Genomic DNA, 15628 nt, shown 5'->3' with positions numbered 1-15628 from the left:
AAAATGATCTGTTATAACAGCAGTAGTTGGGTGTACACTTCCTGTCATGTAGGATTCACCATGTACATGAAGTAAGGCCAATGTTAAGATTTTGCCTTGAAAATGTGACACAAAATCAAGAAAATTTCCCTAGCTGTGTTTTAGGCTGGCCTGAAACAAGACAAGCTGTAACGACATTAGTCCAAAGTCTCCTCCATGCCACTTTGTTTCATAACTTCAGACAGGAAGTCCTATCATCCGGAACCCTCTTTTAACAGGAAGCAGCTACGACACAGCAGTAGTTCTCTCTGCTGTTAGCTCAGAGCCTTGAGGGGTGTGGATCGACCGGAGTATTGTATTGTACTGTTCAGGAAGTGCAGAGGAGTAGTTGGCCATTCTGTCTGCAGACCCATTGTTTATCTCCTAGTTATGGGTTGCACCTTTTTTAATCCTCAGCTATATTTGGTCAGGCTGGGTGGTATTGTGTATGACTATGAGAAAAGCTGGCATTTTATGTCGCTGCATCATGCACACGAATCATTCACCACACACACACACACACACTCACACACACACACTCACACTTACACATATACAAAGGGGCCTTACTGTAATGATACCATTCAGAAACCTATTGAAGAGTCAAAAATGCTGTTCCTTATAGGCCGAATACAACTTACATGTAGCAGCATGCTGCAGGCCACTTCAGGGTCTATTCATGGTACTGTGACCACACCACAAGCTGGGGTTTGATGTGGTACCCATCTAGACATGGGTGGAGCTGCTTGAAATGGCTCCAATCTGGTAAAACACCAGACCACAAGTGGAGCAAAACTGGTACTCGGAAACTTTATCCTAACTATTCCAACCCTTACCTCTGACATATGTCTAGTCTCTCTACTTATGTTACTCAGACATCTAAAATGTAGGAGCACAGGAAGTAGAAAACAGCAAAGATAATTAAAGACCATGCACACTGTAAAGATAAATACAAACTTACAGGTAAGAAAATTGGGCAAGTTGTGTGAGGTACTGAAAATGTATCTCATAAACCCAAATCTTAAAGGGTAATTCCAGTATTTTTCAACCTGGACCCTATTTTCCCATCATTTTGGGTCTAAGTGACTAATGGTGACAAAATCTTTTGGAAGTGGTTCAGTATTGAGAAAGATCTCTTCAGCCAGCAGCCACTAAATGGGCTGCAATGTAATCCTTGGGGGCAATTGCGCCTATCAAAATATGTCCACTAAAAGTGATTGTTTTTTCCACTGACAGGCTCAGATTGTTATTGTTAGTGTCTGACAATGAAAGTAAACACAGGAACTAGCCGCTTGTAGCAGCATTATGGTTAACTGCATGGTGAGAAAATAGGGTACAGATTGAAAAATACCAGAATTACCCTTTAAGTACTCCACCAAGTAAGCATTGCACTCCTGTAACTTTGTTGGACTCACATGATTTTTTTTTCTTTTTAAAGCATCAAAAGCAATGCAGCAGAACCAGAGACATTGTTTTTATTTATTCCAATAATTATTTTTCCTTGTCAAATCCTTGCACCTACATTATCCACAATTTAACTCCTCTTGAGTGACTCGACTGATTCAGGTCCGTTAAGTCTGTGTTAAGTCCTCGCTTATTTCTAACTCCACACACCCAGATCAACGTTGGTCACATGAAGCAATATATCAGACTTTGCACACCTCCCTCTGGAGGCTTTATAAAACGTTTTTCATATTTGCAGTAGTACTCCCTGAGACTTGTACACAGACTCAAATAGACATAAAGTAGGTGGAGTTCCCCTATAATAGAGTTGAGAGAATGGATCCAGTAGGCCTCGCTGCAAGAGTTTGCTTGCCAGATTGTCTTCTTCAGGGAATTTTGAAGGGTGAATTTTTCTATTGTCAAAGATTTTAACACTGTGGAAAATTTAGAATTGTACTGACTGTATTTGTCTACAGCTACATAGTCAATAGAGCATTTGCAAATTGCAGCCTTATGTTCAGCAGTGAAGTTGGTTATCGATTGTGACACTTCTTATGATGTTGAAATATATGTGTGGTCTGATGTTCAGCCTAAACACGTTGTAAAAACCAGGATTGCCAGAGGACAATTTTTGCACTAGATGAATAAATAACAAGAAGAAGCTTTGTGTGCTGGTTTCCTCTGCGCTCAGCGTGGATTGTGGTCTGTACTGTACAGGATGAGTCTCATAACCTTGTTGGCTTGTGCAGCTTATGACATCTGTTCCTGTTTGTCAGTGCAGTTTGTGTGTATGTCTCAGTATTTTTAGACGTTCTTCCTGAATAAACAGTAAATAAGTTTGCAGTTTATTATAAAACTGAAATATGTGATTTGCCTGTAAGATTTGCCTTCTAAAGGGGTCTCTTTGTGTAATTGAGATGAAGCTCATGTACTTGAGTTGTTCCCTTTTCATGAGGTGTTTACATCATTATGTTTACCCCCTGTGCAGTTGGACAAATCATAGCACACTTCACCTCTAAGTCAGTGCATGGAAGTGCCGTATGTAGCAGTGAAAGCATAGTTCACTGACTGATCTACTTTCCAGCCGTTGCTAATAATAGCCATCATCTATTACAATCAAAAGTTTCATACTGAAGCAATTACAGGTTTTTTTTTTCCCCAACCACCACTACCACCACTTTGTTTCCACTATGCTGTCATCCAACACAACTTGGTTTGTTTTCCTCTGTAGATGATTTACTGCTGTGTTACTGTCATGTGATAACTGACCTAGTACTTTTTCATACAAGCTTCGCTGTGTCTGATTATATGGCATTGTACTTACTTACTGTTTGATCTATGTAAATATTTATAAAGTACATAAATCAATGGATTGTACCAATCGATGATTGTTTGATCACTAAAATCCTCATATGTGAATCCTCTGAAAATTGAAATTGTGATCTAACACATCTGCATCTCTCATATTTTTAGTGAACTGCAAGTCACTTCCCCTCAAAGAGAAAGTCCCGCCATGTCATTTTGTTCAGAATACGGAGTTTAGAAATATTTGTTTCCGACCTTCATGCAGTAATTCATCAAGTGCCACATTCAAATGAACATTCACCATTATTGAATTGAAGCACCAGCCCCTTAGAGCGCTATTGATGCCATTATTGTACCTCAAAGAATCAATTCTTTGTTAACAATCCAGTTGAGTTAAGCTCAAGGGGTTTAAGTGTAGTTGGTGGGATATAGTGCTGGCTTGAAGCAAGGCCAAGTATAGAGGAGGAACTGTGTAGAGACGTGGTTGCGTTCAATCACTGCCAACATCATGTGATCTCACCAAAGTATTTTTCACATTTCGAAGAACAAACAGTGATTATTTTGTCACTAAGTACTATTGGTGTTTTGCTTCAACATTGCAGCTACCAGTGATTATATAGTTGATTACCCTTCTGCTTGGTTCTCCAGTTTAACCTGTAATTGGAGAGCGTATAAATTTAAACTGGGCTTAAAGAACATTGTTGTGGGTGTAAATAGTGTGATCCTGAATGAGTGACCATGTCCACCTAGAGGTTTGATGAGTTTTTGCATGAGCGCCTGCCGTTGTCCTCTGTGAATGTGGGAACTGTCTTTGTGGCGGTTGGACTATTTAGAGTCCTTTTGTGAGTGTGTCCAAGCTGTAGTGAGGTGTCAGTGTCAGGGCCTTGGCAGCACTCGTGGAAATGTTTAACTGAAGCTCTGTTGCGCAGCTAGACTTTAAAAGATGCAGCAGTGCCTCATTGTCATATCAAAAAAAAAAGGCCTAGTACACAAGCACCAGCTGCAAGTTTTTGCTGATGAAGAGTTTTTCTCTTTTCTTTCATTTTTTTGTTGTCAGTGTGCTCATTGAAATTAACAATGAAAAGAGGCGCTAAAAACTTTTATGTTATCAGATCATTACAGAAGTGAGTGATCAAAGCTACACTAAGCTGTTTGTTTCAGAGGAGTCTGTTTCCATGAATATTAAATATTTGATACCACTTCAGATCAGACCACTTCCTTTTACAGATTTTGTTTATTCATGTTTGTGCAAGTTTATAGGAGACCTAACATTGAATCCGTTTTAAAGTATATAATTTACACTTTCCTGAATCTGCCCCAGTTTTTTGTTGAGACAAACAACTCCTAAACTGCACTGTTTTGGAGAAATTCCCCTAGTTTGGTTTGTAAGGAGAAGTTAGTGTGTATGTGAGGGGGGTTGAATGGGGATGTGAGACTTCATTCTGGCTCGGCTAAAGTGGAAATGTACAGGGGAGCGGACTGCCAGAGAAGCTGGCTCACCACAGAAAGGATTCAGCTTAGACAGAAATGAAATGTTCACTGGATATAGACACTGCAGATTGCTAACCCCCCCTCTGCTCTGTCTGTCTGTTTCTCACTCTCTCTCCCCTCGTTTTCTTCCATAAACTCCTTGAGTGCAACCGCTATTTTGTAAGAATGCAGATTAGACCACGTCTTTCCACCGACACGGTTTGGCAAGCCGTAGGTCTGCTTCCTCATACCTACTGAACCTTCCAGCCAATCAGATCATCTCTTGATGGGCATGTTTGAATACGAATGATGCTGTGACATGTTTAGCATTCCCTCCATGGCGCAGCGGCCTGGGCTTTGCAGAGATTTCCCAGGGTTTTGTGCTCTTGGCTGCAAGGTTATTGGAGGGAGGTGATCAGAACAGCACTGGGCACAGCGGGCAGGACTTTGGAACGTCAGAGCCAAAGTACACTTACTGACCCCCAAACCTGGAACAGAAGTGATGGCAATGAACTTTGGAAAAACAAGCAACACCTGAAAAAATAAATGTTCAATTTTACACGTAAGAATTTATTAACATACATAAAAATAGCTGAACATGGAGCATATAAAAATACCAGTGTGTCAGAGAGATTGTGTGTGGCATACACACACATGCAAAAAAAATAAAGAGAGAAAGTCTATATGAGAAGATATAAGATAAGCTAACCTAGTGAGTGGGTGGGCTTGTCTTAGCAAGTCCAACTTAGAGATAGATGATTTTGGTCAGAGATGAGAAACAGCGAGAATCTTTCTCATCCATCAACAAGCAGCAGCTCTTGCCTCATACCTCCCTCAGGTCTCACATCGTAGTGTTCTCACAAATGAAAGTTAGTTCAAAATATATTGGTATAAAAGCAAAATGTGTTTAAAAAATTAAAAAAAGGAGAGAGAAATAGCAGAAATGGAAATAGGTCATCGATTCATTCTAAGGATTCTTAATAAGACCCTGTAGGTGTCTGTGCATGTGTTTGTTTTTGTGCCCCCCTAACTCTAATCAGCCTGGTCACCACTGTATCAAATTCACCGTGCAACTGCTTTAGAAGATACAATGTGGCTCCTATTTAACATGCACTGAGTCAACTTCCCCTGCGGTGGCCTTTTGTTGTGTTTCTGTTTGTATCTGTCTATCTGTAACCATGTGAGCATGTGCATCATGAAGAAAGAAAAAAAAGAGAGAGTGCTTCTGTTACCGTATCAATGCAATAAGTGGGGCCTCTCAGCGAGGCCTGGTGGCTGGGTTCTATGTGCCCCTGGCTGGGTTAGCAATAGCCTGAGACCTGCAGAGAAACCCTGGTCCTCTCTGATTCTGTTTGGTCTGACACTGCTATACAGAGCGGCTGTCCCAGTCTCATTTATCATCACTGACCTATGCTCTCTCGCTCTTTTTTTACTCTCTCACACACACACACACTTACAACTACAGACTGAATAAGAGAAGGAGGGAGAAGGTCTTGCAGGAAGAAAGAACAGAAAGAGAGATGGATGGGTAGAGAGTGAGAGGAGGGCAAGAGGGGAGAACGAGTTGCAGATGCTTGCCTTCTCCTAGGACCCCCAATTTACACACAAACACCTAAGCATACATACACACACACACACACACACACACACACACACACACACACACACACACACACACACTCATGAGCACAATCCCGCCCCCTTCTGCGGTCTCAGCTGCTGTTTAAAAACAAGATTTAACCCCTGGATTATAGATTTGCTTTGTTGTCATGGTCATTTGTTGTTGTTAACTTCAGTTAGGGTACATGTGCTGTGTTGAAGGTAGACTCACTGATTTTGTTTTTGCACCCAATCGCACCTCATCAAAACAGTTTAGAATTGAGTAATTGAGTTTCAGAACATCAACAATGAGCTAACAGTCAAGCTTTCATTCTGTCTCTCTCTCTGTTTTTGATCTTTTGTTATCTGACATCTAAATCAATTACCTCTTTGATCTATTGGCAAAAAGTTAGACACTTGTATTGCGTAATTTCGGTTTCCCCACCCTGATTATCCACTGATGATGATGATGGAAATGATGATATCTATGGATCTACTTTCATAAATGTTACTTGGTAGTTTTTCCAAAGACGCATTAACGTTGCATTAATGTTTTTGACTAATTTCCCTTAAACTTATCCTCGTATTTTTCCCCCTCCCTCCTCTTTTGTCTCTGCCAGGCTTTTGGGAACGCCAAGACGGCCCACAACAACAACTCCAGCCGCTTTGGTAAATTCATCCAGGTTAATTACCTGGAGAGTGGAGTGGTCAGAGGGTGAGTAATTAACACCAGATGCATGTTTTTATACAATCTTTGCCACCAACCTCTCTCAATAAGGCCTCACACAAAGCCAAGTCAAGCTACGTTGTCTTCATCCTCAGGACAAGACCATACAGGGACATATAAATGATTGTTGTTGTGTTCTGTATCCTCTTCCTGTAGCTTGTCAATGGAGTATTCTACCTCTCTTTAGTCTACCTTCCTCTTTGCTTGTTTATGGCTGGTCATGTAGTTCCTCCTCTTCGTGTGTGTGTGTGTGTGTAGTTGTGTGCGTGTGTGTGTGTCTGTGGACTGAAACTTTCAACCGCTAGCATGTCCTTCCTTTTTCTCAGCAGTCAGACTCTGGTTAGAAGCTGCATCAAAGTCTGGTCAGCTGTGTCACTTCCTCATTTCCTCATGAGGAGAGGGGAACAGCTGCTTGATACAGTGTCTTATAAAAGATATCATGTCATGTTGTGGAAGAGTCAAAAGCCGCAGGGCTGCAGAGAACATTCAGTATAATATTCAGACAGGATGAGAACTGAACATGAACGCTGGTGTATGTATTAAGTGTTCTGTGCCGAAAATAAAATTTGATTTGAAACCTGTAGATGCCTGTGGCGACAGCTGCTGAATTCACAGTAAGTGAGCATCCCCAACCTGATTATCCCCTAATGGCACCAGGTCTCATCATGCTCTATTGAATTGCTTACCCTGAGAAGAGCCTGTCATCCAATCAGGAGAGTTGGTTTTTAGTTGGCCGAGGCTTTTTTCTGTGGAAAAAAAGGAACCCTCTTAGACAAGGAAATGCTGAAAACTGTAATATACTCACCTACCACCACCATAAGCGCTAGTGTAGCCTTCTGCTTCCCTTCAGCAATGTACTGGACTCAGAGGACCATCACAGCTCTGCTCTGTAAACTTAACAAAGGCTGCCTGTCTATCTCTCCATCTCCAGTGGCAGCCATTCAGACAGTCAATAGAGGAGATTAACAAAGAGAGGGCTGCTGTTCCGCTCCGCTCTGCTTTCTGAGCGGACTGACTAACTGACAGACGGGATCTTTTTATGCTCTCTCTCTCACTGTGGCTCTCTGTTGCACTAATCCTTCCTCACTGGGATCTGAGCGATGAAAAGGAACACACACTTTAGCGGAGGTGTGAAAAGGAGATGTGTGTGTGAGCGAAAGAGCACAAACATGTACAGTATGTACATGTATGTATGTGTTGTAATCATGGAACAGTGCATTTGTCTGTTTGTGTGTGCGTGTGTGTGTGTGTGTTGTTAGACATCTCATACCTCTTTAGTACACGGTGACAGATATGTAGGCAGTATGTTGGTCAGCTCCTCTGTATTTTGCTTTCCACATTCCTTCTGATGGGGATTGTTCTCAATTAGATTTGCCCTTACAGGCACACGCAAACTTTCTCACTTCTAGGGGAGCCATTACATTCACTTTGTGTCCTGTGGTGGCCCTTCATATTCATTTATCATCCATCCTCATGGCAGACATTGTCCAAGTGCACCATTTTTAGAAACTGCTCCTGAAATGTGCTGGACTCGTTTACAAGAAGTTCAGTGGGAGACCTCTGCTTAAGGCCATTTCAGACCAAATCAGGCAGTGCGGCGAAAACGTCAGTCCTCCTGTTCATTTGAATGGGGGTAGTGCATTTTGGCTGTGGGCGTTTTGGCCGCTGCGGCACGGCACCAGACTGCATCCGGAAAGTTGAGCCAGAGTCAACTTTTGAAGAAATGCAACCCGATGTCACTGCAGCTCAAGGCTGCGGTGGCCAATCACAGCCTGAGATCAGAGTTGTAAACTCTGCCATGAGATAAAAAGACATTACTAGGAGGAGGGGAGGACATTTCTCTTCATTTGATAATGTTAAAAGTAAAGTTTGCTGTTGGCTTCCTGACTCATTTTAAAAAAGACGAGAGAAAAAGAGAGGGAGAGCAGCTGTGGTCAAGTGAGCTACACAGTGAATGAAGAGAGGTTGTGCTGGTAGTGAGAAAACCGGTGAATCAGATCAATAAACGTTATTTTCTGATTGTTTCACAGCGGTTACGTTCTTTGGCACGAATAAACACACTCACACCCCCACACACCTCCACTTAACCCTGCGGTTGCGGGCCACATCGCCTGACTTGGTCTGAATACAGCCTAAGTTTTTAAAGAAGATGCAGCATCAAGCCGTACAAAGCAGTAGTATTCATAGACGTATCAAAAGCCTTTGATACGGCTGACGCCTGTAAGAGATGCCTTTAACTGGTTCTAGAGTTGTTTTTCAGATAGACATCAGTGTGTGTGTGTGTGTGTTTGTGAGGGTAGATACGGGCTAATCTGAATTCCTGTCAGTTTCTCAGGGTGTGCCAGAGGAATCCGTTTTGGATTCTGTGCAATCAAACCATCATATACATCTTTACACATCTACAACTTATACTTAAGATTAACTTCATCCTGTTTAAATTGTGGCCATGACAACTAACAAACATTGCCCTAACATTTTTTAAATATCCATACTAGACAACTTTTTGCCTTTGCCTAGAAGTTGCAGTGCTTCAATATTTCACTATTATCTTGCACAGACTTCTCTGAGAAACAAAAAAATAGAATATTTAGTATGTGATATATTCAGTAGATTTATTTGCTTTGTCTCAGGGTCTGTAGCGGTCGCAGCAGTTTTAGCAGATGGACACAACTATGTTTCTCCCAGCACAGCTCTATTCTTAGTGTGTCATGAGGATTGGCGTCAGTGTTGTTTTTGCCTGACTATAGAAAAAACAACACTGACTTATAAAATCTGATTTAGACAACTTTACGGCCTTGGCTTTGAGTGGTGTGTAAATACCACTACTGTTTAAATTGCATATCTCATGACTGCAGTGGTCTGAAAGCATACCTCTACTTTTTCTGCAGCCCCTGCAGTCGCCTTCCTAATATCTTCTTTTACACTCTCACTATACAAAAATAGATTTTAAAAAAAAAATGTCTGTGCTTGTTGTCCGTGTGTGTGTTCTGTGATGCGCTACGCCATCCATTTGACCGTATCTGAACGCTTTGTTCACTCTTTGATTGTTCCGACCATCTGCCCTCACTGCTTCTCCCCTCTTTTTATTAGTCCACTTTCACATATGACCTGAAAACACACACACACACACACACACACTTGTACGCGCACACACTCAGCTGAGTGACCTTTAGTGTTAAGTGATTCATGCTCATTGTTTTTCTTCTTCCCTTTTTTTGTTTTCTTTTGCTCCTCCCCTCTCTTTCTCTCCTGTTTTTAGGGCCGTGGTGGAGAAGTATCTCCTGGAGAAGTCTCGTCTGGTCTCCAGGGAGAAGAACGAGAGGTGAGGAGGGACAGGCAGGGTCTTGACCCTTCACCCCTTATGACCTTCATGGGGCCCTCTGTACAAACATGAGGAGTTTCCCCCAGGAGCCTCTGATGGTTGGATATGAAGTCCAACTGTAGGCTTCAGCCTTTAGCCTTTGACTTTATATGTTCATCTGCCTGAACACTCACACACTCAAATGTTAATCATGTTAAAGGCTGTTTATCTACATGTCTCATTACTAGTAGCATTTTAAACGTGTCCGTTGTCAGATGAGAATTGTTACCCACTGATTTATTGTGGACATACAGTAGATAGAAGTCACTCTTTGACACCTCGAATGTAGCAGCAAAGGATCATATTAAAACCAAAGAAATATGTTTTATTTGTAAAGCCATGTACATGGTTTGGTTTTGCCTAATTTGATGTGACCTGAAATCTTGTTTGTGTGAGTTAAAGATTAACTATTGCTATACAAACAAATGATAAAGAAGAAAATCAGTTTCCCGTCTGTTAGTTCTGAGAGAGACAGCCTCACACTGTGTCATCGTTCACTCTAGCGTCATGTCGTGCAAGCCTTTGTTACTCACTGAGACATTCGCCACACACCAGACTACCGATCTGTTGCGACTTGTGTGACTAATATGCAAACAAATATTTGGGCTTTGGTAATTGATAAACACAGTCAGAGTGCTCAGGGAGTTAGCAAATCTTCCACTGCTGTTTGATTTGCAGTGTGATATGTATTACTGATGAAGTGAGTCAAAGAGGAGCCAGACAGATTACCGGTTTAATCGGTTATGAGTGAAACCAACAAAAAAACAGACTTTTATGAATAGACTTTTGATTGTAGATACAGCAAAGCCTTAGCCACGAGGTGGTGATGATCTGTAATTTACACAGAAAGGCTTTCTCATGTTCTTCTTTTTAGATTCATGCGGATACAGATACACACAAGCAGTCATGGGCGTTAGTCTGTAAAACCACAATCTACCTCCAAGCAGCTCAGCTGAAGTGGTTGATGCCTTGTATGAAAACATACTTTTTTTTAGGGGGAAGAGCGTTACTCATTCAGGTTTCCTGTCCAAATTTTCACAGCTAGTGTTGGAAAATAGTCACTTTCCGCTCTGTAACCTTCAGGCTACTTCCAGCCTGCACAGTGTACTGTTGATCATCCAGCCTACAAATGCACATCTTGGCTATCTAGTCTGGACGTGAGTCTACTACATGATGTCATTGTTTCTTAGTGATAAAAGTGGAAACTCATTACTCCTGTGTACTTTTACAACAAAGCTCTGCGCCTATCAGCTACCTGCCCACCGATAGCACAAGTGGAAAACTGATATCAACATCAATGAGCTCCAGACATTTTATTCTTGACTCTTGTTTTATCACCAAATGACCCCTCACTTGTTACCATAAACATGAACAAGCTCATGTCTACATAAGATAATGAAAAAACGAAATGATGGATGCAAATAAGAAATAATTAATCGGTCAGTGAACTTTGTTCAGTCAATCTGAAGGAAACTTTTATGCAATAATAACTTCATGAGAGTGCGTTATGTAAACAATGCATGCCATGAACAATGTGGGTTGTTGTTGTTCCAGGAATTACCACGTGTTTTACTATCTGTTGTTGGGAGCTTCAGATGAGGAAAGGAAGGAGTTTAAGTTGCTGCCGCCTGAAGAATACTTCTACCTCAAGCAGGTACAGTACTGCTCCCCTGTCCCATCACGTCCAACAGTTTACAGTGTGTCAATCTGTTTGATCTAAACTGAACAAAAATCTTTACACTTGGCTTGTTGTTCTGTCTTCTTCAGTCTGTTCTACACACTAGAGAATAACTTTGCAACCCTGTTAATGAACTTTAACCTGTTAGTGTGTATGTGATTTGACTTTTAAGATAACACTGTAATTCACTATGTGTGAACCTGGTATTCATGAAGACCGTCAAGCTGTTGAATCCGTGTACTTTCATCTTAATTGATTTCCTATTCTAAAACAGAGATCAGAAAATGAAAAATGGGGCTTTTTTTTGGTTTCCATTTTGGCAGATATGTCTGACGAGATTTGATAAACTATGATCATAAAGCAATTAGGCTATTGCAGGCAATTATTGGCTGTCAATAGGATCTATGGCCATGTGAGGACATTTATTATTTTCAGTTAACATTTCCTAAACCATAGCCTATGTTCTGTTAACATGTAGGTTAGCCTACAAGGTTTTTATTTCTTGCGAACAGGACATTTTTCCACCTGAGAGGATAAATTGTTGGCAACTTTTATCAGTAGGAATATTTTCAACCAAATAATCAATAACAAACTGTGCATTACCAGACCTATTCCACACTTCTGTTAGTATAACAGCGCCACCATCAACTTTTACAGTAGATAGGTGGAGTCCTCTATGTGCTGTTGTAGATCTAACTGCTGTATAGCTTTGATTATTTATTTGGCCACAGGATGAGGCTGCTGCTGACAGATTAGTGGATGTGATATATTAACAGAGGATGTCTGATCATTTTGCAGCCAATTCATGTTGAAGTTGGAAAAGTTTAGAGTTTGAGAAATTACATGGGTGTGGATAAGCTATTAACTTTGATAAAATAGTCTGGAGATTAGCCCACATATTATTGGCAGACTACTGTTGTGTTGCGCTTATTCTGTGTGGGCTATTCTGTGCTCATTTATAGACGGGACACAGCCTACTTATAACTGAACTATCAATGATTTAGCTGCTGTTCATGATGTTGAAGGGTTAGATTTAGTATTAACCTTTAATAGGGGGTTCCTTACCAAGAAAAATGAAACTTGCAAATGAATAAATGGAATTTCATGTCATTTTCTACAAATACTATTTCGTATCAGAAAATGCTTTGATATCCTTTTTTTTTCAAATTGAGTGACAAAATAATTTTTTAAAAAAACCTTCGCTTTTCATTTTCTGATTTTTGTTTCAGAATAAGGAATCGATTGAGACAAAGGTACACGGGTTCTGCTGAATAGGCTTCTGTATACACCCAGCTTCCAGCCGCACATGTGTACTGCATATTAATGAAGCATTCTTTGTTCTCTCCCTCATTTTTTATTCCGCTCTTTTCATCCATCTCTTTTCTTCACTTTTTTTTTTTTTTTTGGTCAATTTTTGCTCTTTTTCTCTCATTTTCACATTTTCATAAACACCTACTAACTATCTCTCTTTCTTTGTAGCAAAACTTTAAGATAGAAGACGAGGAGGATCTGCATCATGACTTCGAAAGGCTGCAGCAGGCAATGGAGATGGTTGGCTTCCTTCCAGCCACCAAGAAACAGTGAGTGGATCAGCGATCACTTCTTGTGTAGAGTGTATGATGTAAAAAGAAACCTAATATTCTTCCAGACATGTTGAAGGAATTGTTGTATTGTTGTTGAAAGGAAATACAAACAGAAATGCATCCCTAAGCAATTTTCCACTCTGTTCTGGAAGTCTTTTGGTCTGAGGATTGAGTCACATTACCTACAATATAAATTACAACAAAGAGACTTTTATGAGCAAAAAAAAGCACAACAATAGCTGCATGTAATTCGCTAATGTAGCAGTTTATCAGAGACAGCGTATAGATACAATGCTTCTTTTCAGTTTCGCAGTCACCAAACATAAACAGATGATAAGATTGAAGAGCAGCATGTGTAGCATTGTTCCTGCATGTGTCATATGACTGTGTTGCAGGATCTTTTCTGTGCTTTCGGCCATCCTGTATCTGGGCAACGTGACCTACAGGAGGAAGTCAACAGGCCGAGATGAAGGGTTGGATGTGGGGCCGCCAGAGGTCCTAGCTACTCTCTCTGACCTGCTAAAGGTAACAAATGTGTTTATGCATGTTTGATGCTGTTTGGGTAACTGTACTTCACACTGAATACACACCAGACAGACCCTTGAGATCATCAGATAAAGGTCTCCTCACTATACCAAGAATAAACTATAAATCAGCTCATGGTGCCTTCAGTCATTATGGTCTTTGGAATTCTCTACCACATGAACTCAGGCCTGTTACAACAGTGACTTCCTTTAAAAACAGACTAAAAACATATCTTTTTTTGCAAACTTTTAGTTAGGTTAATGGGTAAAACAGTATTATTATTGTTATTTCTTTTAATAATAATAATTATAATACCTTCTTACCCTACTCTCTTATTGTAATACCTTCTCACCTACTAATTTTATATGTTGTCTTATATGTTTTTATATATGTAACATACCTTATTTTATGTTTTATCTTATTTGTTTTATACATGTAATAGTAATGTAATGTTATATGTTTTTGACATGATCTTTACTTGTTTTAAGCACATTGAGTTTACGCCTGTCATATGAAATGTGCTATATAAATGAATTTGACTTGACTTGACTTCACTGTGTGAGGCTCATTATGTGTGACTGTCAGTATTAATGTGTGTGTGTGTGTGTGTTCTCTCTCAGGTCAAAGAGGAGTTGCTGGTTGAAGCGCTGACCAAGAGGAAAACAGTGACAGTCAATGACAAGCTGATCCTCCCCTACAGCCAATCTGAGGTAGGCACAAGCCACGAAACCTTCTCTGCAACCTGTCATTACTATAGAAGTGTCCAACTGCACATTAATTGGTGGCCTTGTGTTCCTGCTTCTGTATCTACATCTACACCAAGTCTTTTGCTGTCCTCAGTTTTTCCCTGTTTATCTGTGTAAATGATACATACATGTGTCTGTATTTTTTTTTGCAGTTTATTGTAGTGTAGTCTAATTTAAAAGTACACCATTAAACCACCTCTCATCATGCCCCTCTCTACCTCCTTCTTCCTCTCACATCAGGCTATCACAGCCAGAGACTCCATGGCTAAATCTCTGTACAGCGCCTTGTTCGACTGGATCGTCCTACGCATCAATCACGCACTGCTTAACAAGAAAGACATGGAGGAATCTGTCCCAGTGAGACACAAACACTCGCTCGCACCCACCCAAAAATATTTACAAACATACACAACTTTGGTTGATTATCGTCATGCATTCCCCTTCCTGCTCCTCACTAGTGCTCAGCTGGTGTTTTCGGTCTTGTTTTCCAGTGTTTGTCCATCGGTGTCCTGGACATTTTTGGTTTTGAGGACTTTGAGACCAACAGCTTTGAACAGTTCTGCATCAACTACGCAAACGAGCAGCTGCAGTATTACTTCAACCATCACATCTTCAATCTGGAGCAGGTGAGCAGTGCTGTTTTGTTTGTCTTCCCCCAAATTATTTCACATGACATGGAATAACATCACCAGAAGATTTCCTGATCACTAAAGGGAGAAGAAACAATAGCAATATATATATAAATTAAATTAATTTGCTTATTTAGTCAAACTTAACTTTGAAAACTGTGTACTATTGCTTTTTTTGGCATACACATTTGTCATTTTTCCAGTAGGTTAAATGATTCAGGTAAAAAGATCAACAGTGTGATTGTTGAACTTTCTTGTTTGATTTCATTTTTAATGAGCTGGTTCACTGACATGCTCTGTCCTGCCACATGCAGGAGGAGTACCAAGCAGAGGGAATCACCTGGCACAACATCGACTACACAGACAATGTGGGCTGTATCCATCTCATCAGCAAGAAGCCCACCGGCCTGCTCTACCTGCTGGATGAGGAGAGCAGGTAAGAACAGCAACAGACAATTTATTGCGTTTCATTCATGCCTTCGGATAGGAATGAAACTTGTGTTGATTCAGTTGAAGCTGTTTACTAATCTGTAACATATTTTCT

At 40.6% G+C, this 15628-nt stretch overlaps 1 protein-coding gene across 8 annotated transcripts in view; it reads left to right on the top strand.

Annotated features, from left to right (window-relative positions):
* Positions 1 to 15628, top strand: part of si:zfos-588f8.1 — a 61651-nt gene that overhangs the window by 28607 nt on the left and 17416 nt on the right. For all 8 annotated transcript variants that reach the window (XM_067596932.1, XM_067596929.1, XM_067596934.1 and 5 more), the window contains exons 5-13: positions 6456 to 6550; positions 9822 to 9884; positions 11478 to 11577; positions 13081 to 13181; positions 13580 to 13709; positions 14330 to 14419; positions 14696 to 14812; positions 14947 to 15081; positions 15399 to 15520. In XM_067596932.1, coding sequence (XP_067453033.1) covers positions 6456 to 6550; positions 9822 to 9884; positions 11478 to 11577; positions 13081 to 13181; positions 13580 to 13709; positions 14330 to 14419; positions 14696 to 14812; positions 14947 to 15081; positions 15399 to 15520 — 953 coding nt within the window. The remainder of the gene's footprint in view (positions 1 to 6455; positions 6551 to 9821; positions 9885 to 11477; positions 11578 to 13080; positions 13182 to 13579; positions 13710 to 14329; positions 14420 to 14695; positions 14813 to 14946; positions 15082 to 15398; positions 15521 to 15628) is intronic.

Source organism: Thunnus thynnus, chromosome 8 (genome assembly GCF_963924715.1).
Source record: "Thunnus thynnus chromosome 8, fThuThy2.1, whole genome shotgun sequence".
NCBI classification, from domain to species: domain Eukaryota; kingdom Metazoa; phylum Chordata; class Actinopteri; order Scombriformes; family Scombridae; genus Thunnus; species Thunnus thynnus.
The sequence above is the reverse complement of the archived record's forward strand: the minus strand, read 5'-3'. Positions and strand labels throughout refer to the sequence as shown.